Source organism: Chelonia mydas, chromosome 1, assembly GCF_015237465.2.
Source record: "Chelonia mydas isolate rCheMyd1 chromosome 1, rCheMyd1.pri.v2, whole genome shotgun sequence".
Classification (NCBI taxonomy): domain Eukaryota; kingdom Metazoa; phylum Chordata; order Testudines; family Cheloniidae; genus Chelonia; species Chelonia mydas.
Window position 1 is genome coordinate 204,877,072 of NC_057849.1, and position 24,985 is coordinate 204,902,056.

General features: G+C 42.9%; 1 protein-coding gene across 4 annotated transcripts in view; it reads right to left on the bottom strand.

The window, feature by feature from the left end:
• Window positions 1–24,985, bottom strand: part of MAN1A2 (mannosidase alpha class 1A member 2) — a 306,596-nt gene that overhangs the window by 219,628 nt on the left and 61,983 nt on the right. For 2 of the 4 annotated variants that reach the window (XM_043540993.1, XM_037910300.2), the window contains exon 2: window positions 16,009–16,264. In XM_043540993.1, coding sequence (XP_043396928.1) covers window positions 16,009–16,264 — 256 coding nt within the window. Of the gene's footprint in view, window positions 1–3,529; window positions 3,645–16,008; window positions 16,265–17,259; window positions 17,996–24,985 lie in introns of those variants that run through there. The other 2 variants (XM_043541368.1, XM_043541820.1) reach the window with 2 other exon arrangements.

The following is a 24,985-nucleotide window of genomic DNA, read 5'->3' on the forward strand; positions in this document are numbered from 1 at the left end:
AGTAGGGATGCAAACCCATGCTCCAAAGTGTTCCTAGGCTCTATTGCCAGAAGCTGAGAATGGGCAATGGGGAATGAATCACTCTCTGATTATCTGTTCTGTTTATTCCTTCTGAAGCACCTGGCATTGGCCACTATTGGAAGACAGGATACTGGCTAGTATGGCCGTTCTTATGGTTTTATGTAATGTTGTAACAATAAACAAGCATTTTAAAAACACCTTAACTCCTGCAGCTTGAGATAGGGACAGCAGAGCATTCCGAAAAGTAGGGGGGCCCCCAGCCCTCCCCAGGCCTTGCCCCTGCCCCTCCGCTTCCCCCCGAGGCCCTGCCCCTACCCCCTCCTCCGCCTGAGGCCCTGTCCTGCCCTTTTCCCCCTAGGCCCCTCCTCTTCCTCCCAGGCCCCACCCCAGGCCAAGTCGGAAGGTGGAGCAGGGCCGAGGGGCTGAAAACAGCCCCCTTCCCATGTCCCCGCCCTCTGGGCCCTCCCCCAGTGCAGGCGGAGGGACCCAGACTCCCCACAGCTGCCTGCGCAGCTCTTACCTAGACTCAGCTCCAGTCAGGGGGCAGGGTCTCGGAACTGCAGCCCAGCCACGGTAAGAGCCGCACAGGCAGCTGTGGAGAGCTGTGGCATGTACCCTCCACCTACCCTGGGTGGGGGACCTGGGGGGCAGGGTCATGGGTACTCTGGCTCCCCATAACGCAGGCGGGTGGAGGGTCCGCCGCGGCTCCCCACAGCCACCCACGCAGCTCTTACCGTGGCCAGGCTGCAGCTCCAAGGCCCTGCCCCCCGACCGGAGCTGGGCCTAGCTAAGAGCTGCGCGGGCAGCTGTGGGGAGCTGGCGTGGACCCTCTACCTCCATCTGCCCTGGGTGGGGAGCCCAGGGGTGGGGACACGGAGGGGAAGATGGCAGAGTCCGCCATGGTGAAAAGTGGGAGGGCCATGGCGCCCTGTTCTGGCACCACTGGCTTGAGATACAAATTTACCAACAGAGCAGATATCCCTTGTCTTAATGGAAACACCTTAAAATTTGTTAGTCTGCTGCAGGTAAGTCACCTTAGAATCATAGAATATCAGGGTTGGATGGGACCTCAGGAGGTCATCTAGTCCAACCCCCTGCTCAAAGCAGGACCAATCCCCAATGGCCCCATCAAGGATTGAACTCACAACCCTGGGTTTAAGCAGGCCAATGCTCAAACCACTGAGCTATCCCTCCCCCCCAACAACATCATTAACATTTACACTAATAACTTTGAAATGCAATATAATCAGAAGTGAAGTCTATTACACCCTCTGGCATAAAAAATTTGCTTAATGAACATTATGCATATATTCTAAGGGGTTGCTATGGGAGATACAGAAGAGAGTTTAGCAAAAGTTATGCAAATAAGCCTGACACTTTGTGGCATTTCTGCTATCTTAAAAAATACACCATTGCTCTCCAATAATGGTCTCAACTGGTAAATTTACACAGTACCTTAGTTCTCAATTGCATTAAACTATAAAAATCTATCCATCTCTATCTATTTTAGGGTTTTATGTTGGCAGCCCTTGCCTTAGTAGCTGAGTATCCTCCACATAAAACATACAGCAATAGCAAAGTCCCTAGAGGACTTCATAGAATCTCTGGCTCTCTTCTGTTTTGGGGATGAAAACTTTACTTTGGGTTATTTTGTTTGTAGGTTGATTTGCAGGGAGGTTGGGGGGGGACTTCCCCAGGAAAACCTGGCTTCCAAAGATAGTGTGTAAAGTACATAACCATTTTGTTTTGTATAAATCACATGCAGTGAGTTTTACACATTGTAAATGCTTAATAGAGCCTCAGATCAGAAGGGATCCTTGTGATCACCTAATCTGTATGACACAAAGTCATAGGACTTCCCTGAATTAATTCCTGTTTGAACTAGAGCATGCCTTTTAGAACAATATCCAGTCTTGATTGAAAAAGTGCCATGATGGACAATCCACTATATCATTAAATAAGTTGTTTTAATGGATAATTACTGTTAAAAATCTGTGTCTCATTTCCAATATTAACTTGTCTAGCTTCAATGTCCAGCCACTGGATCTTTTTATAACTTTCCTTGCTAGACTGAAGAACCCATTTTGTTCACCATGTAGATACTTATAAACTGTGATCAGGTCTCCCCTTAACTTTCAGTTGTACTGTTCAGAAATAAGTTATTTCTTTTCATCAGCTTCTGTGTGTTAAAATTTGAGCCACTGACATTGATGGGTTTAGTAATATGTTACAAGTGCAAGAGCATATGCTCAATCTCCAGACAACCTAAGAGGGCCTGAGCTTTCTATAATTACAATTACTAACAACTTGAATAAGTCATTTCATTTAAAAAATGCTCTCAGATAGACAGACTCACAATCCTCTTCAGATGCAGGTTCTCTCAGTTACCAATCAAAGCAAACTGTCTAGCAACTTATTTCCCATATTGTGGAAAAACAAGTCTTTTTTTCCTTTTTCTGTACGAACAGAAATCCAAATGATCACTCAAGGTTAAAAGTTTCCCATAGTTGTGGATGACAGATTGCCAAGTATAAAGTTAGTATTTTGTTCGCTAAGTGAGGAAATTTATCTACTATGAAAGTTACGTTTTAAACTGTCAGGTGTATATTAGCTCACATAGCCTCCCTTAGTGAGCTCATTCCTACAGAGAGCGGGGACCCAAATATTGCCCAGAGCCACCCCTAATTTCCATGTACTCCACAAGATGCTAATCATACTTTTAACTTTCACACTTGAAAATTATATATACCCATAAAAATTAAAGTTTCTCACATACAATGTTGTATCTTGATTTAAAAAAACAACAACAATCTTCTTTGTATACTGGACACCTAATCTCCGCTGACTTCATCTCTACAGTAAACAGGCCTCACTGAACTCCAGGAGGCTACACGTAGCTTGTGGCCATGTTTAGCATGTTGGCTATCCCATACTTGTGTCTGGAGAATCAAGAATCTTTTGAAAGTGTGCAAATTTAAAATGATTCCTTCTCCTGTGCTGTCTCTGTACATATATGGCTTTATTCTTTTTTACATTTAAAAACAGAGAAAAAGGAAAATTACTGCACTGTGAGCTCAACATCATTTTAAAAGAGGACAAAGACCAGAGAAGCAAGTTACACAATATATACAGAGTAACATAAAATACTAGCAAAACACTAGTAATAATATATAGGGTTGTTTCTTTATAAAAGCCAGTGTCCTAAAATTTAAAACAAAGATGAGCAACACTGAAGTACCTACATGGGGAACACAATTTTGATAATATAGGTCACTTCAGTCTAGCAGACTGAGCATGTGGGCAAGACCCACCAGGCAGATACCTGGGAAAGAATTCTCTGTAGTAACTCAGACCCCTCCCCATCGAGTGTCCTGTCTCCAGCAGTTGGGGATTTTTGCTACTGGCAGTCACCAATGGGCCACATGCCATTGTAGGCAATCTCATCACACCATCCCCTCCATAAACTTATCAAGCACAGTCTTGAAGCCAGTTAGGTTTTTTGCCCCACCTGCTCCCCTTGGAAGGCTGTTCCAGAACTTCACACCTCTGCTGGTTAGAAACCTTTGCCTAATTTCGCAAGTGTCTTGCATCAAGGTTTTTTCTCTAGCTCACAACTAATTTTTGTGCCTCTTCTCTGCACCATCTCCAATTTTTCAATATCCTCTGTGATGTTCATCATTGCTGAGAGCAAGGATGAAAAAGTCAGGGGGACGCAGGTGACATTCTTGTCCACCCTGCTGGCAAAGGATAAGGGCCCAAGCAGAGACAGACTCATCCTCGAGTTGAACACATGACTGCACATATGGTGTTGACAGGAGGGCTTTGGCTTCCTTGACCATGGGATGCTGTTCCATGAAGGACTCCTGGGCAGAAATGGGGTCCACCTAAAGAAGGGGAAGAGCACATTGGGATACCGACTCACCAACACAGCAAGACAGACTTTTAACTAGTTTCAAAGTGGGTGGATGACAAAAGCCCACAGATAACTATACAAAGATGACCTTGACAGATTCCCAGAATTTGGGGAACTGGGGGAAATGGAAAATTTCAATAGGGTCATATAAGCAACGAGGAAAACAGTGGATGAATGTGCTCAACTTCTTAGATGTGTATACACAAATGCAAGGTACTATGGAGAATAAACAGGAAGTACTGTATCAGAGGGGTAGCTGTGTTAGTCTGGATCCGTAAAAGCGGCAAAGAGTCTGTTAGTCTATAAGGTGCCACAGGACTCTTTGCCGCTTTTACAGGAAGTACTGGAAGTCTTAGTACACAAGCTAAATTATGACTTAATTGATATCACAGAAACATCATGGGATAAATCTCATGACTGGATTATTGGTATAGAAAGTACACCTTGCTCGGGAAGAAAGTCTCTGGGTGAAGATAAAAGGGATGGGGGAAACAGGGGCAATGTCATTGCAGAGGTCTACCACAGACCACCAAATAAGGAGGAGGTAGGTCAGACATTTCTAGAACAAATAACAGAAATATCCAGAACACAAAACCAGGTAGTAATGGGGGACTAACTATCCAGACATCTACTGGAATAATAATACAGCAAAACATAAAAATGTCCAATAAGTTCTTAAAATTTGTTGGAACAACTTTTTGTTTCAGACGGTAGAAGACGTAATTAGGGGGAACGTTCATTTTATGCTTGATTCTGACTAAGAGGGAGGAATTGCTTGTGAATCTCAAGGCGGAAGGCAACTTGGATGAAAGTGAATCATGAAATGATAGACTTCTTGAGTCTATGGAAGGGAAGGAGTGAGAGCAGCAGAATAAGGACAATGGACTTCAAAAAAGCAGACAACAAACCCAGAGACCTGGTAGGTGAGGTCCCATGGGAAGAAAATCTAAGGCAAAAAGGAGTACAGAAAAGTTGGCCATTAGACAATATTAAAGGTATAACAGCAAGCTATCCCAATGCAAAGGAAAAACAGAAAGAATAGTAAAAGGCCAATGTGGCTGCATCAGGACCTCTTTAATGAACTGAAAATCAAAAGGAATCCTACAGAAAGTGGAAGCATGGACAAATTGCTAAGGATGAATACTAAAGAATAGCACAAGCATGTAGGGACAAAATCAGAAAAGCTAAGGCTCAAAATGAATTACACCTAGCAAGGTACATAAAAGGCAATTAGAAGAGGTTATATAAATACATTAGGAACAAGAGAAAGATGGTACTTAGGCAAGGAATCACTATTCTGTAGTGAAGGAGACTTGTCTGCAGGAACTCATTTGCTAGAGAGTGTGTAGTGAATGAGGTAGGGGACTGCAGTAAGAGAAAAATTTAACCATGAGATCAAAGAGTTGAAGTTTTCCTGGAGAACTGGATTATTTCCTTGCCTCTGTCACAAGGCTCCTACATGATGCTGGGCAAGTCACTTACAATTAGTGGCGACCTAGGAAAAGTTTGGTGTGTTTTCCTCATTTTCTGTGACCTCACTTTGAGACACGTGGGATCTGAAGTGCTGAACACTCAGAGTTGCAAGTGAAGTGAATAGAAACTATGCTTTGAACGTATAAAGAGCTATAAAATGCTAAGTACTCTAAAAAAAAAAAAATCAAGTCTTAGGAGTCCCAAGTTGGGTACCCAAAATTAGGGAAGATTTTAAAAAATGGACCTTATTCTATTAAGATTATTATTGTCATGTTTATAGAACCCAGCTGAGATTGGGACCCCACTGAGATAGCCACGGTACGAACACAGAGTAGTAGATAGTCACCGTGCCAGAAGCTTACAATCTAAATAGAGGAGACACAAAGGGTAAGGGGAAAGGAAACGTACAAGCAGAGAGAACTAAGTGGTCGTTTGCAAATGTCAAGTTGGTGCCATGATTTGTGTGCGTGTGTGTTTTGTTTGTTTTTATTCTTTTTGAAGGGTTTTTCTGGGATGGGGTTTCGAAGAGAGACAAGCAAAGCAAAGGTTGAAATTAAAGGAAGAGGGTAAGAAAAAGGGAGAAGGGAGAGGAAGAAGGGGAGGAGGAGGGCAGGGGTACTGAGGCTGATGCAAAAAGACTGAGGCAGGGGTTCAATGTGAGAGGAAACAGCCAATCAGCAGAGGGAAGAGAATGTCCAGAGTAAAAACTATAAAAAGCAGCCTATCTGTGCCTCAGTTCCCCATCTGTAAAGTAGGGATAATACCACATCTGACCTCAGAGGGGTTTTGCAAAGATAAATTCATTAATATTTGTAAAACATTCAGATTCTACAGTGATGTGTCACAGAAAAGCCCAAGAATAAACTGGTAATTCTGTATTCAGTGCAGGTTTTGGATAGTGTGCAGTAAATAAGACATGTGGCCATAAAATGAATGATGAGGATAAAAAAGAAACATTGAATAGCTACTCATTCAGTGTGCACCATCTATAGTCTGCAGAGAAGGAGGTAAGCGCCCTGTGGGAAAAATGTTATGTGATCATGTAATTAAAGGCTTTCTAACAGTTCATATGCACAAGGAGGTTGAATTAAGGTTGCATCCAACTGTTGTCTATATTCTTATACTTAGGTTGTAGGTTCTTTGGGACAGGGACAGTCTCTGTTACATATTTTTACAGGGCTAGCAGAATGGGGCTCTGGCATCTAGGTGCTACCATAATTCAAATAATATAACTTAAAAATCAATAAATCCAACATACTTGTTGATGATTTCTAGGACTTAGAAAAATTAGTGCTTTGTCACACTTCAAAATTTGTTATCATCTTTTGTTCATCTAGTCCAAACAATAGAGTGCAGAAAGCTCAAAGTAATCTCACTTGGGTCTCAGCAGAGAATTATGTACAGTACAAATACTGGATTCCAGTTTTTAAACAAACAAATTTAATGTGGGAGTGTTGGAAAGTTTGCTGAAGTTAGTTTAATGCCCAAGAGAGGTCTAGAACTTGTTGCAAGCAAAACCTAGTTTACACTTTGTGTTTTAATACATTAAACACTTCCCTTGCAAAGACTGACTTCAAATTAATTGTCAGTGTGGGAGAGGAGGGAAGATGGTAGTGTTTGTATCTGCATATAAGTGTGGTACATTAGTTTCAGATTAAAGAGTTTAAAGGGATTAACTCTTTGAATTACTTCTTTGCGGTGGTCTGTAGCTTTATAGTTGAGTATTCCCCTAAATTTACAGGGATTTTCCCTCCTGTTCACTTTCCCCAAAAAGATTCACCGACAGCAGAGGGGCATGGAACACTTCTTCAGCTCAGAAGCTTGGGAGGCAGAGGGTGAAAAGCAGTGTAGGCAGCTACATAATTCTCCCTAAACTCTCGTTTCTCAGTCTCTGTTGAGAAACTGCTATTGCACACCTTCTTACGTAAGGCTGTGTAATAATTACCATAGTCTACCCAATGCCTGGAGTGAACTCAAGTGTGAGTATTTTTTTAATAAAGACAACAACTGGAAGACAACTGGAAGAACTGCAGGAACAAACAAGAGTTCAAAGTAGGAAGCTTTTTAAAATGAGAAACAGTCATGTAAGTTCAACAAGCTAAAATGGATTTATTAATAATGTAAATCCATTCTCCTTTGAGCCCAAACTGCTGTCTTATAGTAGGCTAAATTCTGAGTATTTGGAAACAACAGTAAATATATTTTCTTTGGTTGAACAAATTTTGTGATGACAACCTCAAGCATAAAAAACAAATTAGTCAGGCTGCCCAAAATCAAGAGATTTTTTTTAAAAGAGGGATAACTGATGTTCTTTGAGATTTGTTGTCCATATGTATTCTAGTCAGAGTATTGTACACCCCCTAGCAATAGAGATTGGAAGTTTTTTTCTTGCTAGCAGTCCCCAGTTGGCCCTTATATGTTCAAGGAATAACCCCCGCTGAAGGGCATAAAGGGGCAAGGCAAACCAAGTGCCTCTCAGTTCCTTAACCCGCCAAAATCTCACAAGGACTTTCAATAATGGGGATGGGTCTTGGAATCCATATAGACCAGTGGTTCCCAAACTTTTTACTAAGTTGATCCACCAAGTGCATTGTCTTTTTTTGGGACCCACCATTACATATATACTATATATACTCACATGCGTGTGTGTGCCTGCTTTCCCCTCTGCTCCCCTTCTCAGCCCTCCAGCCCTCCTTTCTTTTTCAGATAGAAGAACGTGACTGGTAAAAATCCTCTTGCAGAGTGTAGCTGAGGAATAACTCTACCCAGAAGATCAAGACATTTAGGCTTCTTGTCCTTGAAAGTTATTTTGTAAAGTCACTGCATTGTGCACTCTTGACCAGTGGTGACCTCCAAAGAATTGGGTGACATAGGGTATAAAACATCTCAAAGTCTTTAGTGGGAACTTGATATTTCCTATCAGCTTTCTTTGAGGTAGCTGCAATCATCGCTGGAGTAGGCCATAAACTTTGAGCTGGTTCCAATAAGCCATCATTTATGAGCATGGCTATTCTGTCAGGAGCAGAACAATGTAGAATATCTAAACTTTTATGAGATTTATCAGAAACCATTTGTGACAGTTTTCGGAGTGCCTAGGGCTGTGTTTCACCTTGTTACCCTATTGCCTCCAGCATGAGGGAGACTTGCTTATACTTAACTAGGTTAACTGCTCCCTGACACCACCAGCCTGTTAGTCACCCCCTCTGGGTTATTCCAGACCTTATTTTGCTTTGTAGATTAACAATAAGTGCACCCCAGTTCCCAAGCCTCTTTGAAGCATTCCCATGTAGTGTCCAAATACTGACCACTCACAGAAATACCAGGACTGCTGTCCCCAAGGGAGCAGGATACACACCCATTTGTATGATTCAACTCAGGATCATCACCTTGTTTAATACTAGAGTACTGAGATATATTTATAGTGAAAACAACAATAAATTTTACCAAAGATTCAAGAGATAGTGAGTAAGGCTAATGGAAACAAAAAGGTTACATATAAAACAATATCATAACATGCGTCTAGAAACTAAACTTAACAAGCTAATGTCCTGCCTAAAGAAGTTTATCTCATCCAAAGTCTTTTGCAGCCTCTTCACCCAAAGCTGGTTGTGATCCTGTTTTCACGAATGTAAACACACTGCCCATTTACTTCCTAGGTGCAGGATAACAAGGTGTCATCTTTGTTCCCCAAGTAGACTCCAGCAAACCTTTGAAGTGTATCTCAAGATCAGGTTCTCTTCCCCAACTGTGTTTGCTACCTGTTAGGTACTTTCTGACATTTTCACAATCCTTCATCTGCATTCAGCTTAGATAGGTGATGGAAAACCCATTGTGAATGAGACAATACTTAAATTTACATTTCAATAACCAGCTAGATTGGTACACATCTTTTTGTCGGACAGAAAGCTTTTGTCAATTCTGCCTTGATACAGACTTTAGAACATATTTTCAGTATATATACGTAACTCCTTACAATGTATCTGTATCACAATGTATCACAACAATATTAAAGACTAGTGTAACCCTAGCTTTCATTTAAGAGCTTAAATAACATTCAACATTCTTTGGTGAACCAGAATAGACATACCAGAATCAGGCCATTCCTGTAACTCCCTTGCTAGTTGGCATTAAGGGGCTCTTGGGTCACACCATTTCAATTGATATTTCCAGGGCTGCTGCAATCCTTTTTAAAAGATCTTGCAAAGATCTATAACCATATGTTGTTGAGAAGGAAGTTGCTATTACCCCTTCATAAGCAGGAGACAAATTACAGGAGGCTGCTTTGACTGACCATTCTTCCTCAGAGGAAACCTGCTGATGTCGATAGGAGATGTATGAGGTTTCTCATCAGGATGACCAATTTCTGATTACTCAGGTGCTGGCTACCTTTGCCTTGAATGAGATGAAGATGGGTCTCTATAGCCCTGATGAGGAGCCAAAGGGTATCAGTTTGGCCACATCTATTACCCACAAGAGTAACCACATGGTAGCCCAAGGAGGAGGAAACCAAGAAGCATGGGAAGGTACATAATCCTTTACAAGAAGACTTCTGAGATCTGGTTTTAGGACAAACATCCAGTGAGAGATACACAAGTAAGAAATAAAGGAAATCCCTCCAAACTGGCCTCAGTAGCTGATGAAGTTAATGTGGATTCTTCCAAATAAGGATGAGGAGCTCTTTAAGGAATCTTCATTAAGTGAATACCAGATCAGAAGTTTAATAGGCAGTACTGATGATTCACCCCTACAAGATACTGATAATAGATTGTCACCATGAACCAGAAGAAGTGATTCTGAATGAGCAGATACCACTAAATCTTATGGTACCATAAATGAGGCAGCTGAAATAATCAGCACTGATGCTGTAGCTGTAGAATCTATTGATACCAGTGTATGCGGTACCAATAAGAAAGAAGTCAAGAAGGCTGTATCCTTGGCCTTAGATAGTATGACCTCCAGAAGAAAAAAGGGGAGCGTCCATGTACCAACAATGCAGATACAGGTAAACAACCGTTTTCATGTTCTCTCCACAGGTACTAATGCAGACAGTGGACTAGATAATACATCTGAGGGAAGGGAACAAAAGGAGACTCCGCCGATTGGAAGGCATGAGATGCACTGTCCTAAGGATGGGGGTTCCACGACCACCGCTCCCAAGAGAAGTAGGGGGTGGTGGTGGTCGGGGACTCCCTCCTCAGGGGGACTGAGTCATCTATCTGCCGCCCCGACCGGGAAAACCGAGAAGTCTGCTGCTTGCCAGGAGCTAGGATTCACGATGTGACGGAGAGACTGCCGAGACTCATCAAGCCCTCAGACCACTACCCCTTCCTGCTTCTCCATGTGGGCACCAATGATACTGTCAAGAATGACCTTGAGCGGATCACTGCAGACTATGTGGCTCTGGGAAGAAGGATAAAGGAGTTGGAGGCTCAAGTGGTGTTCTCATCCATCCTCCCTGTTGAAGGAAAAGGGCTGGGTAGAGACAATCAAATCGTGGAAGTCAACGAATGGCTACGCAGGTGGTGTCGGAGAGAAGGCTTTGGATTCTTTGACGATGGGATGGTGTTCCAGGAAGGAGGAGTGCTAGACAGAGACGGGCTCTACCTAACGAAGAGAAGGAAGAGCATCTTCGCAAGCAGACTGGCTAACCTAGTGAGGAGGGCTTTAAACTAGGTTCACCAAGGGAAGGAGACCAAAGCCCTGAGGTAAGTGAGGACGTGGGATACCGGGAGGAAGCACGAGGAGGAGAGCGTGAGAGGGGAGGGCTCCTGCCTCATACTGAGAAAGAGGGACGATCAGCGAGTTATCTCAAGTGCCTATACACAAATGCAAGAAGCCTGGGAAACAAGCAGGGAGAACTGGAAGTCCTGGCACAGTCAAGGAATTATGATGTGATTGGAATAACAGAGACTTTGTAGGATAACTCACATGACTGGAGTACTGTCATGGATGGATATAAACTGTTCAGGAAGGACAGGCAGGGCAGAAAACGTGGGGGAGTTGCATTGTATGTAAAAGAGCAGTATGACTGCTCAGAGCTCCTGTATGAAACTGCAGAAAAACCTGAGAGTCTCTGGATTCAGTTTAGAAGTGTGAGCAACAAGGGTGATGTCATGGTGGGAGTCTGCTATAGACTACCGTATCAAGGGGATGAGGTGGACGAGGCTTTCTTCCGGCAACTCACAGAAGTTACTAGATCGCAGGCCCTGGTTCTCATGAGAGACTTCAATCAACTGATATCTGCCGGGAGAGCAATACAGCGGTGCACAGAAAATCCAGGAAGTTTTTGGAAACTGTAGGGGACATTTTCCTGGTGCAAGTGCTGGAGGAACCAATGAGGGGCAGAGCTCTTTTTGACCTGCTGCTCACAAACTGGGAAGAATTAGTAGGGGAAGCAAAAGTGGATGGGAACCTGGGAGGCAGTGACCATGAGATGGTTGAGTTCAGGATCCTGACACAGGGTAGAAAGGAGAGCAGCAGAATACGGACCCTGGACTTCAGAAAAGCAGACTTTGACAACCTCAGGGAACTGATGGGCAGGATCCCCTGGGAGAATAACATGAGGGGGAATGGAGTCCAGGAGAGCTGGCTGTATTTTAAAGCATCCTTATTGAGGTTACAGGAACAAACCATCCCGATGTGTAGAAAGAATAGTAAATATGGCAGGCGACCAGCTTGGCTTAACAGTGAAATCCTTGCTGATCTTAAACACAAAAAGGAAGCTTACAAGAAGTGGAAGTTTGGACAAATGACATGGGAGGAGTATAAAAATATTGCTCAGGCATGCAGGAGTGAAATCAGGAAGGCCAAATCACACTTGCAGTTGCAGCTAGCAAGGAATGTTAAGAGTAACAAGAAGGGTTTCTTCAGGTATGTTAGCAACAAGAAGAAAGTCAAGGAAAGTGTGGGCCCCTTACTGAATGAGGTAGACAACCTAGTGACAGAGGATGTGGAAAAAGCTAATGTACTCAATACTTTTTTTGCCTCTGTCTTCACAAACAAGGTCAGCTCCCAGACTGCTGCACTGGGCAGCACAGCATGGGGAGGAGGTGACCAGCCCTCTGTGGAGAAAAAGGTGGTTCGGGACTATTTAGAAAAGCTGGACGAGCACAGATCCATGGGGCCGAATGTGCTGCATCCGAGAGTGCTAAAGGAGTTGTGGATGTGATTGCAGAGCCATTGGCCATTATCTTTGAAAACTCATGGCAATCGGCGGAGGTCCCGGACGACTGGAAAAAGGCTAATGTAGTGCCCATCTTTAAAAAAGGGAAGGAGGAGGATCCTCGGAACTACAGGCCAGTCAGCCTCACCTCAGTCCCTGGAAAAATCATGAAGCAGGTCCTCAAGGAATCAATTCTGAAGCACTTAGAGGAGAGGAAAGTGATCAGGAACAGTCTGCAAGGATTCACTAAGGGCAAGTCATGCCTGACTAATCTAATTGCTTTCTATGACGAGATAACTGGCTCTGTGGATGGGAAGCAGTGGACGTGTTATTCCTTGACTTTAGCAAAGCTTTTGACACGGTCTCCCACAGTATTCTTGCTAGCAAGTTAAAGAGGTATGGGCTGAATGAACAGACTATAAGCTGGAAAGAAAGCTGGCTAGATCGTCGGGCTCAACGGATAGTGATCAATGGCTCCATGTCTAGCTGGCAGCCGGTATCAAGCGGAGTGCCCCAAGGGTTTGTCCTGGGGCTGGTTTTGTTCAATATCTTCATTAATGATCTGGAGGATGGCGTAGACTGCACCCTCAGCAAGTTTGCAGATGACACTAAACTGGGAGGACAGGTAGATACGCTGGAGTATAGGGATAGGATACAGAGGGACCTAGACAAATTGGAGGATTGGGCCAAAAGAAATCTGATGAGGTTCAACAAGGACAAGTGTGGAGTCCTGCACTTAGGAAGCAAGAATCCCATGCACCGCTACAGACTAGGGACCGAATGGTTAGGCAGCAGTTCTGCAGAAAAGGACCTAGGGGTTACAGTGGACGAGAAACTGGATATGAGTCAACAGTGTGCCCTTGTTGCCAAGAAGGCCAATGGCATTTGGGGCTGTATAAGTAGCGGCATTGCCAGCAGATCGAGGGACGTGATCGTTCCCCTCTATTGGACATTGGTGAGGCCTCATCTGGAGTACTGTGTCCAGTTTTGGGCCCCACACTACAAGAAGGGTGTGAAAAAACTGGAAAGCGTCCAGCGGAGGGCAACAAAAATGATTAGGGGACTGGAACACATGACTTATGAGGAGAGGCTGAGGGAAGAGAAGAATGAGGGGGGATTCAATAGCTGCTTTCAACTACCTGAAAGGGGGTTCAAAAGAGGATGGATCTAGACTGTTCTCAGTGGTAGCAGATGACAGAACAAGGAGTAATGGTGTCAAGTTGCAGTGGGGGAGGGTTAGGTTGGATATTAGGAAAAACTTTTTCACTAGGAGGATGGTGAAATACTGGAATGCGTTACCTAAGGAGGTGGTGGAATCTCCTTCCTTTGAGGTTTTTAAGGTCAGGCTTGACAAAGCCCTGCCTGGGATGATTTAGTTGGGGATTGGTCCTGCTTTGAGCAGGGGGTTGGACTAGATGACCTTCTGAGGTCCCTTCCAACCCTGATATTCTATGATTCTATGATTCTAGTGCTTGTGTACTTGCTACCGAATCCTTGCATACTGATGGAGCATGTACAGTAGACAGTACCGTAACCTTCAGAGGTTTACTGAATCCTCAGAATGATCAGAAGTCTCTCTCTGTAATGTACAAAGCTCTTATTGGTATCCTATAGGACTTCATAGGGCACTTTTCTATGTCTTGAGGTGATCTCATCCTCTTTTTCTTTGAAGGGCCAGGAGAACAAAATTTGTTTCCCCTTTTCAGCCAAAGATCTTTTAACTGCTCCAGCAGCACTATTTGTAGAGGGAACACTGGAGACAGACTGATCCGACTGACCAGAATCTGAGTCAGGTCTCATAAATCTGTCCAGGAGTTACACCCTAAATTTAATCTCCATGTTCTTCTGAGACCAACTGGCAAAAGAACAGCAGATAACACATTTACTAGAAATATCCCCCTCACTTTTGATGAGTGTCTCTGGCCAGCATAGCAATGTTAAACAAGGGGCACATTTTAAAACTGGGAGATTTAGATGGCATAGCTGTCTATTATCCAGCACCAATATCTAAGTAAATGCTAAAACCATCTTAAAATACTAACAAGGTCATTAATCTAAAGCTAACTGACTAAAAAAAAAAACCCACTACTTACAACAGATTAAACCCAATGTTAAAACAGAGATAAGGGACCTTTAGTGTTCCATCTCTAGCCTAAGGTGCAGCTGAAGGAACTGAAAGCCCTTTATGCCCTCAGGCAGGCAGGGGAGGGGGCATTCTGTGAGCATGTGTGGACCAACTTGATTGCTAACAAGAAAAAAGTTTCTACCTCTCGTATTAGGGGGTGCGCGATACCATGACTGCAAGATACACAAGCACTCAATGAAGAAGAAAGACTTTTGAGTTCTTTTTATTTGCTTCCTGGTAAATCCCGTTTTTAAGCTTTTCTCTATGCCAAGAAGAGATGCAAACATTTTTATAAAAAAAGAAAGATGAGGTTCTCATAAGTACATGACTAAACCTTAGTACTTCAGAGAAGGAACTAACCACTACCTCAGTGGTTCCCAAATGCTTCCAGGTAACAACCCCTTTGGGCTCACCTCTATTAATGCCACCCTCAGGCTGCTGGGGAGGCAGGGGAGACTGCGAGGGAGGGGGCCTTGCACTCACTCTAGGCAGCCGCAGCTCCTACATGCAGCAGGATGGGGGGAGGGAGTGACAGGGAACCCACTCCACACTCACCTCAGGAAGTGATGGCTCCTGTACCCTGTCATGCTGGACCCAGCTCCCTACTCCAGGTGTTATGACCTGGCATATATGGTCACAGCGCCACTCAGGTTTGGCCTATCTGCCCCTCCATAGATGGAGACCCACAACCCATCCACGCCCCGTGGCACCCTTTTTGTGATCCCCCTGGGAGTCGTGACCCACAGTTTGGGAACCACTAGGAACAAGTTTCTCTTACGGATAATCAATTCCATAAATGTCCACCATGGAGCTTTTTACACTTTCCTCTGAAGCAGCTGGTTTTGGCTACTGTTAGAGTCAGGACACTGGACTACATGGACCACTGGAACCAATAAGGAACATAGTAAGTGTGAATCACATGTTCAATATTTGAAAGCATATATAACCACATATGCATCCAGCCTATTTCTTTGGTATCAAATGTTGTAGGAACCTATTGCTTCAGGGAGTCAGAAAACTGAAAAACAACTGAATGCACAATGTTGGAAATGTGCCACAAGACATCCATACTCTTGTGTTATTTCTGACTGCAAACCAGAATTCAATTCTTCCTCAACACAGATGAATAGCTCTTGTGTGTTTGTTACTAAAATGTTTTGTTTTTTAAATACTTTTTTAAAAGGAAAGATTTATAATCATACTTAATTTTTAAATGTGATTTTATAAAATGTTCATAACAGCAATGGCTGAAAATCTAAATAAAACAATTCCCATGACAGCCTGCAACAACCATGATCACACACTGCCTGTTACCTCTTTAATTTTGTCCCTCTTCTCTCGGATGTCCTTATCTGCTGGGTCTTCACTGTTTATCCCTATGAGGTTTGGTACTGGTACAGGTGGCAGCGGCTTGCTGTCTTTCTTTTTCATCTCTTGGGCTACTTTGTTCTTTTCTGTCTGAATCTCTGCTCGAATCTCATCTCGAGATTTCTTCAGCTTCTCTTTTGCCTCCTCTAGAGCTTTTTCATGGTCTGCTCGGATCTTATTTCTCAGGCGTTCCTCTTCTTCTCTAAAGAAACAAATGCTCGTCAGAGGCTGGCTTCATAAAGGAAACAACAATTGTGACAACCCCCCATTAAACAGAAGAAGCCATATTCTGCACTGGTTTATTGTAGCCAATTTTGTTGACTTAGAGTTTCACAGAAGTATGTCAATTTAGAATTTAGTCCCAGTTCTCAAACTGATTCCATACTGTATTTTGCCACAGCTCCAGCAGTAAAACTCAGTTTCGCTTTAGAACCTTATTTGTTCACAAACCATGAGAGCGCTCATCTTTCTGAGACAGTGACTGGTTATTGTAAATCATGTCTCAGTATTTTCCCTTGCCCTTTTATTCAACAGTTTAGAAATAAAAAGACCCCGTGTTCTGAATTTCATCTACAAGGCTGACACATGGTTTCATAAATGCATCTCTCCCCCTATATAGAACACACAAAATTATGCTTAGCAATGACTAATTAAAAAAATACCAAGAGGGCTCGTCCCTACCTTTTGCTCAATAAAGGGTTGCATCAACAACCTGTTTTGTGTGTAACATAGCATACTGCAGTAACCCAAGTCATTCAGGAGACATGGCCTGCAAAAACTACAGGTCCCAGCGCAGCAAGTCCCATCCTGATTTGAATGGCTCGTCGCTAAAATCAAGGTGGATCATAGCATGCTGAGAACTGCAGTCTCTGGATGCAGCAAAGCTGCATCTGGACCACTCATTTTGGGCCTTCCAGGATTAGTTTTCATCCAACTATAAAGTGATTTAAAATTTTAAAATTTAAAAAAGCTGTGCCCTCTGGTATTAAAGTCTGCTGCCACTGTCCAACAAATCAGCTGCTTAGCCTTATGAATAGTCCCACCCCTCCACCGCCCCCAAAATTATATACTAGTTAAGGTTGCTTAAGTGCATACACTAGTAACAAAACCATAAAAATCCAGGATATCATTAGCTTAATCTTCACCCAACCTTTGCCATCTAACAATCTTAATTTCACCTTCTTCACATTACCTTACTCGCATCCTCCAAACACACACAAAATGGGACATTGCAACTATTATCAGCATGTAGATCCTCTTCTCGCCATGTCTGCCACCTCAGTCCCCCTAGTTCAAGCCCCATTTTTCTTCATGCTTCCTCCACTCAGTGTTGCTTCCCCAATACTCTCTCTCAGTCCTGCTCATCAACTCTCAGTTCCCCATGATGCTGCTGTTTGGTGTACTGAGGAACCAGGTAGGGGAGTGAATACAGGGTTTGTCTACATGGTGCATTAGTCCACACACTGCAAGGTCATCATGCCAACCCCCAGTTCTGGATCACCGCCAACATCCACTGTCTTCATTCCTGCTCTCCCACAGGTCTGGTGCAAGTCACAGGACCATGCTGACTTCTGCACCTACAAATTTTTTCTCTCCTCCCTTAATTCCAGGGCTTTGGAGCGGAGCCTGGAGCTGGAGCAGCTCCGGAGCAGTGGAGCTGCAGGTTTTTGCCTGCAGCTGGAGCGGAGCTGGAGCACAGCTCCAAAGCCCTGCTCAGTTCTACCACTTTTATTGCTAAGCAATTTTACTTCTCCACCCTGATGAACTACCACACTTCAGTCACCTATTAGATACCTTCTTAAACCCTCCATTCTCCAGCCCCCACATCCTTACCTACACAGGATCTGACTTTTTCAAAAAGAAAACCAACAAGAGCTGACAGGACCTCCCTACTTCGTTCTCCCCGCCCTCTTTTCAACTCCCCTCCTGCCACTAACACCAAGGTATCTTGTTGGATGTGCTGTTCTGACCCATCGACCAGCCACAGTGGCTTTATTCCATCACAACTTTATCTTCTTCTCAGTATCAATCAAAGTAGAATATTTTTTATAAACAGCAGGAACAGATACCTGTGACGTGTCGTTCTACATTCTTTATGAAAATATGCTTATGATATGAATATGACATAACTGAGATATACTTTATGCAAGATGGCTCATGTGAGATACCATTGGAAAGGCTATGATTTACTGAATGTGATTATCCAATTTGTATGCCTGTATCATTTCTCAGGTTTCAGAGTAGCAGCCGTGTTAGTCTGTATCCGCAAAAAGAACAGGAGTACTTGTGGCACCTTTGAGACTAAATAAATTTGTTAGTCTCTAAGATGCCACAAGTACTCCTGTATCATTTCTGTATCTGAAGTTAGGAACACTGACTATGAATCTGTATTTTAACTACTGTATGCTACTTTGGATGATGCTCACTGCTAACACTTCAGGTACAACAATGGAAAAGCCAGACAGGGCGGATGGCCCACCAGTGAGGACAATGGACTGTGAAAAACTTGGTCTTCCTGCGGACACTCCATACCGCCACTGACTCCTGGACGCTGTGATACTACAGGGTCAGGTGGTCTTGTCACCTGATACTAAAACATTACCTGTGACTTCTTGTAACTTTCCACTGTAAGGGGAGGGAGGTCAAGTTTGGGAAACAAAGGATTCCCACCCTTATGTAAATCCTATTTAAGGGTGGGGAGGAAGGCAAACAAGACTCTTCCTCTCCATGGCCTGTCTGACCAAGAAGAAAGACTGCAAAAGGGAAGGCAAGGGGGGGAGTCCAGACTGAGACAGGGGTCCAGTCTGAAAAGGAATATAACTGGAACTCTGAACCACAGAAACATTGTAAACTGCCTGAAACAATATCTAGGGTAAGAAATACTATTTGTAACCAATTTCTTTAGTGAAACTAGCTTAGTTTGCGTGTTTGATTTCATTTGCTTAGTAATATGCTTTGTTCTGTTTGTTACCCCTTTTGCCACTTAAAATCTGCCTTTTATAGTTAATAACATTTGTTTTGTTTATTATTAAATCCAGTTTCTGTAATTTCTAATGGAGGGGGAAAGCAGGAAGTGTGCACACCTCTCTCCACATTGAGGGAGGGGGCAAATTTCATAATATATCTTTGGGTCTGTACTCCAAGGTAGGTGGGCATCTGAGTGCTGGAGCAAGTCCCTTAAACTGAGTCTTCCCAGAGCTGATCTGCAGCTGGGTGTGGCCCGTATGTGTGTTAGAGGACCATTTAAGAGCCTGGCTCAGTAAGACAGGTTAAACAGGTTCTGACTCAGAACAGGCAGACTCAGTTGTATCACAGCACCATAAGGTGGCTTCCCAAAGGGTCCAACCCGTCCCAGTACCTTACACCCAACAATATTAAAAAGAATTCTCTGATCATCTCTCTGAACCATTAATGTGGATTTTTAGCAAATGTTGTAACACTGGCAAAGAGCATAGGAAAAAAACTAGTGTTGTACCAATATTTTAAAAGAGTAAATGGAATGACCCGGGAAACTACAGACCAGTTAATCTGATATCAGTCACAGGCAAAATCACGGAAAGGTTGATATGAGAGGCAATTAGTAAACAATTAAAAGACGGTAGCATAATTATTCCTCATTGACATAGTTTTATGAAAAATAGGTTTTGTCTTCCAAAGTTTTCTGATGAAATTGCAGGTTTGTTTAAGGTAACTGAATCCTGCAAACAGTTAAAAGTAACAGTCTGCATGCAGCTGCCAGCCAAGTGACAGCCACAGTATTTGCTCTTGGTAAAAATCAATCATTGTGCTGTGACAGTGAGAAACTAAAAGCAACACAGAATGCGCAGTGATGGGAAGAAAGAATGCATAGTCCTATGCCCAGACAGAGTGTGAAATCAAACTATAGAGAATTTAAGGAAATGTAAGGGCACTGGCACTGCTGCCTTTCTTGCCTCATCTGTACCTTTGGGAAGAGGATAATGGCTACTCTGATTTGTATTCCCACCCCTCCATAAACACCTCTCCCTCGTAAAACCGTTTTGGTACAACGCGGCCAGTGATAATGTTAATTATTATACACCTCTCAAATTGTTTGTTAAAAGTTTGTGCTAGTGTTAAGTTGTGAAAGGATAAACATGGCGCTGGATGCCACTCACCACCCAAATCCATGAAAATATTTTTGTTAAGTTTGTTTGTGCTAGAAACAGAATTTTCCCGCCGATCTACCACTGGACTGCACCGGGGGTTAGGTTGATATAGTGGTGTCTCTCAGGGATGTGAATTATTCATATCCCTGAGAGACATAACTATACAAACGTAAATTCCTAGTGTAGATCAGGCCTAAGTTAAAAACCTGGAACAGTAAAAGTCCTGTGGCAAGTAGCCAATATATTGCTACACACAAAAGAAAAAGTAGAAAAAAAGGCAAACAAAACTCTTCAAATCCTTAGATAAAGACAAGTATTGGTATAAAATGTTTTCTTTTTAACCTGTTTAATAGTTTTTGTTTTGCTGCAGTAATTCAAGAAAAACAGGATTCTGAATGAACTTAAATTGTTATTAACTGCAGTTATAGATAATATGAAACACAATGGGTACGTATATATTCATAAACATTCAAAAAACTTTAAAAATACTCAAATAGAGAAATGCTTAGCCTCGTTGCCAATGAATATTTGCTGGATCGGTACAGGGCATGTGCTATAGACCACTGGATCAGAAGGATAAGGTAGACGAGGCTTTCTTCGGACAACTAACTGAAGTTTCCAGATCACAGGCCCTGGTACTAATGGGGGACTTAAATCACCCTGACATCTGCTGGGAGAGCAATACAGCAATGCACAGACAATCCAGGAAGTTTTTGGAGTGTGTCCTGGTACAAGTGCTGGAGCAACTGACAAGGGGCCATGCTCCTCTTGTCCTGCTGCTTACAAACAGGGAAGAATTGCTGGGGGATGTAGAAGTGGGTGGCAACCTAGGCAGCAGTGACAATGAGATGGTTGAGTTCAGGATCCTCACAAAACAAAGAAAGGAGAGGAGCAAAATATGGACCCTGGACTTCAGAAAAGCAGACTTTGACTCCATTAGGGAACTGACGGGCAGAGTCCCCTGGGAAGCTAATATGAGGGGGAAAGGAGTCCAGGAGAGCTGACTGTACTTTAAAGAAGCCTTATTAAGGGAGCAGGAACAAACCATTCTGAAGTGCAGAAGGAATAGCAAATATGGCAGGTGACCAGATTGGCTTAACAGTGAAATCTTCGGTGAGCTTAAACTCAGAAAGGAAGCTCACAAGAATTGGAAATTTGGACAGATGACTAGGGAGGAGTATAAAAATATTGCTAGAGCATGCAGGAGTGTAATCAGGAAGGCCAAGGCACAATTGGAGTTGCAGCTAGCAAGGGATGTGAAGGGTAACAAGAAAGGTTTCTACAGGTATGTTAGCAACAAGAAGGTGGTCAGGGAAAGTGTGGGACCCTTATTGAATGGAGGAGGCAACATAGTGACAGATGATGTCGAAAAAGCTGAAGTACTCAATGCTTTTTTTGCCTTGGTCTTAGAATAATAGAATCATAGAATATCAGGGTTGGAAGGGACCTCAGGAGATCATCTAGTCCAATCCCCTACTCAAAGCAGGACCAATCTCCAGTTAAATCACAGACAAAGTCAACTCCCAGACTGCTGCACTGGGCAACACAGTATGGGGAGGAGGAGAGCAGCACTCAGTGATGAAAGAACAGATTAAGCACTATTAAGAAAAGCTGGATGTGCACAAGTCCATGGGTCCAGATCTAATGCATCCAAGAGTGCTGAGGGTGTTGGCCAATGTGACTGCAGAGCCTTGGCCACTATCTTTGAAAATTCGTGATGATCGGGAGAGGTCCTGGATGATTGGAAAAGGCAACTATAGTGCCCATATTTTAAAAAAGGGAAGAAAGAGAACCCGGGGAACTACAGCCTCACTTCAGTCCCCAGAAAAATCTTGGAGCAGGTGCTCAAGAAATCCATTTTGAAGCACTTGCAGGAGAGGAAGTTGATCAGGAATAGTCAACATGGATTCACCAAGGGCAAGTCATGCCTGACCAACCTGATTGAATTCTATGATGAGATAACTGGCTCTGTGGATATGGGGAAAGCAGTGGATGTGATATATCTGGACTTTAGCTAAGCTTTTGATAAGGGTTCCCACCGTATTCTTGCCAGCAAGTTAAAGTATGGATTGGATGAATGGACTATAAGGTGGATAGAAAGCTGGCTAGATTGTCGGGCTTAACGGGTAGTGATCAACGGCTTGATGTCTAGTTGGCAGCCGGTATCAAGTGGAGTGCCCCAGGGGTCGGTCCGGTTTTGTTCAACATGTTTATCAATGATCTGGATGATGGGATTAATTGCACCTTCAGCAAGTTCGCAGATGATACTAAGCTGAGGGGAGAGGTAGATAAGCTGGAGGGTAGGGATAGGTCCAGAGTGACCTAAAGAAATTGGAGAAGTGGGCCAAAAGAAATCTGATGAGGTTCAACAAGGACAAGTGCAGAGTCCTGCACTTAGGAAGGAAGAATCCCATGCACCGCTACAGGCTGGGAACCGACTGGCTAAGCAGCAGTTCTGCAGAAAAGGACCTGGGGATTACAGTGAATGAGAAGCTGAATATGAGTCAGCAGTGTGCCCTTGTTGCCAAGAAGGCCAACAGCATATTGGGCTGTATTAGTAGGAGCATTGCCAGGAGATCGACGGAAGTGATTATTCCCCTCTATTCGGAACTGGTGAGGCCACACCTGGAGTACTGTGTCCAGTTTTGGTCCCCCCACTACAGAAGGGATGTGGACAAATTGGAGTAAGTTCAGCGGAGGGCAAAGAAAATGAATAGGGGACTGCGGCACATGACTGACGTAGAGAGGCTGAGGGAACTGGGGTTATTTAGTCTGCAGAAGAGAGGAGTCAGGGGGGATTTGATAGCAGCCTTCAACTACCTGAGGGGGGGTTCCAAAAAGGATGGAGCTAGGCTGTTCTCAGTGGTGGCAGAAGACAGAACAAGTAGCAATGGTCTCAAGTTGCAGTGGGGGAGGTTTAGGTTGGATATTAGGAAACACCATTTCACTAGGAGGGTGGTGAAGCACTGGAATGGGTTACCTAGAGAGGTGGTGGAATCTCCATCCTTAGAGGTTTTTAAGGCCCAGCTTGACAAAGCCTTGGCTGGGATGATTTAGTTGGTGTCGGGCCTGCTTTGAGCAGGGGATTGGACTAGATGACCTCCTGAGGTCTCTTCTAATCCGAATAGTCTATTATTCTAGGAATGAAACACAACTAGTCACAGAGATTGATATCCTCTGGAATCTAGCTGTGGTAGCTATGTCACCTCTTGATTATAGTTACTATACAGAAGACTTGCAAATACAGCATATTTTTCACTTTTCCTGCCAATAACTGAAAAAGCAAACACATTTATGAAACAATAGTACAGGCTCACTCAGTAGGGATCCTCAAAGACTCTTTCCAAGTACCATGTCTAGGTACCTCAGACACTGGTAAAACATTCACATGAGTGATGGCAAGCACCCATTCTTGGCCTGCTGCTCAGAAATGCAAGCCAGACTGATCTGCCAGTGTGACGCCCTAGGGCCCATGTAACTCAGCTCTGGTATAAATCACAGTAACGAGCCAAAATCCAATGAAAGGACTCATCTTGACTGCCCAGTACGGCTGAGTACCTGGAATGTACATCAAACACATGCCACGTATGTGGGAAATGGAGAATACTGTGTAGTTACACAACAGTTACAACAGAATTAGAGAGGGAAAGTATTCCCAATTAACCAGTTCAATTGGTGATTTATTCCTAAATTCAAAACTATAAATAGATTAATCAAAATCATACCCATACTCAAATTTGTGGAGCCAGGGGTAATAAGTCACCCACACTTTGGTCTAAGGCTATGTAATTACTCCCTAACTTTACAATATCTGTTGCTAAATTAAATCTACATTTAAAATCTTTGTTAAAACAAAATACAAAACACTTAATCCACATGAAAAAAAAATCAATACAGTAGATAATCCAATAGAACACGTTAAAACCAGCTAGCTAGTGAAATCAAATAAATACAATCAGGAAACATTCAGCTGTGGCATTTATTTTTAAGATATTGTTGTGGCTACAAACATTGATAATTGTAGTAATGCTTATAATGTGTTGTAAGATAAAGTGTATGTTAAAGGATTGGCAACAGAAACAGGAAAAGAAATAGGCACCGGAGGATACCTCTTTAATCCATCATGTAAAGTAATCAACATCCTGTATTTCCAAAGGTGTCAAAGGGGGGAACTACGCCTGGAGTACCATAAAAACAACTAAATAACAAGCCTCTAAAATCGAGACACACACACCCCCTCAAAATGCAACACAGGAAAATTTCTAATGACTTTTTTTCTAATGATTTACAATCAAAACTGGACTTTGAATGAAAAACCCATGTTTAAAGAAAAAAGAATTGCTGACATTAATCATTATGCTCTCCAAACCATCCACCCCCAACAGATTAAGGTGAAAGCACATACTAACATACAACACTGAAGTATAAAAAATGAAGGACTCCTAAATACTAAGATTATAAACTTTTTTAACTATATTTCAATGATTTCTGATTATGGATAATGAATGAGTTTAGGTGAGGTAACACTTAGTATGTTTTTGACTATTCTTTTTCAACATTAATTGCTGATTTGTTTAAAATGATATTATTGCTGGCAAGACAGGTAATGTGTTATGTTGGAAGACATAACTAAGAGGTACACAAATAGGTAATGATAATTAAAAAAAAAAACTTTTTCTGGGATGACCCAGGCCAGAGTGACACAAAACAACATGAAAGACACAAGATAGAGGAGGTAATATCTTTTATGGACCAACTCCGATCGGTGGAAGATACAAGCTTTCAAGCTACACAGA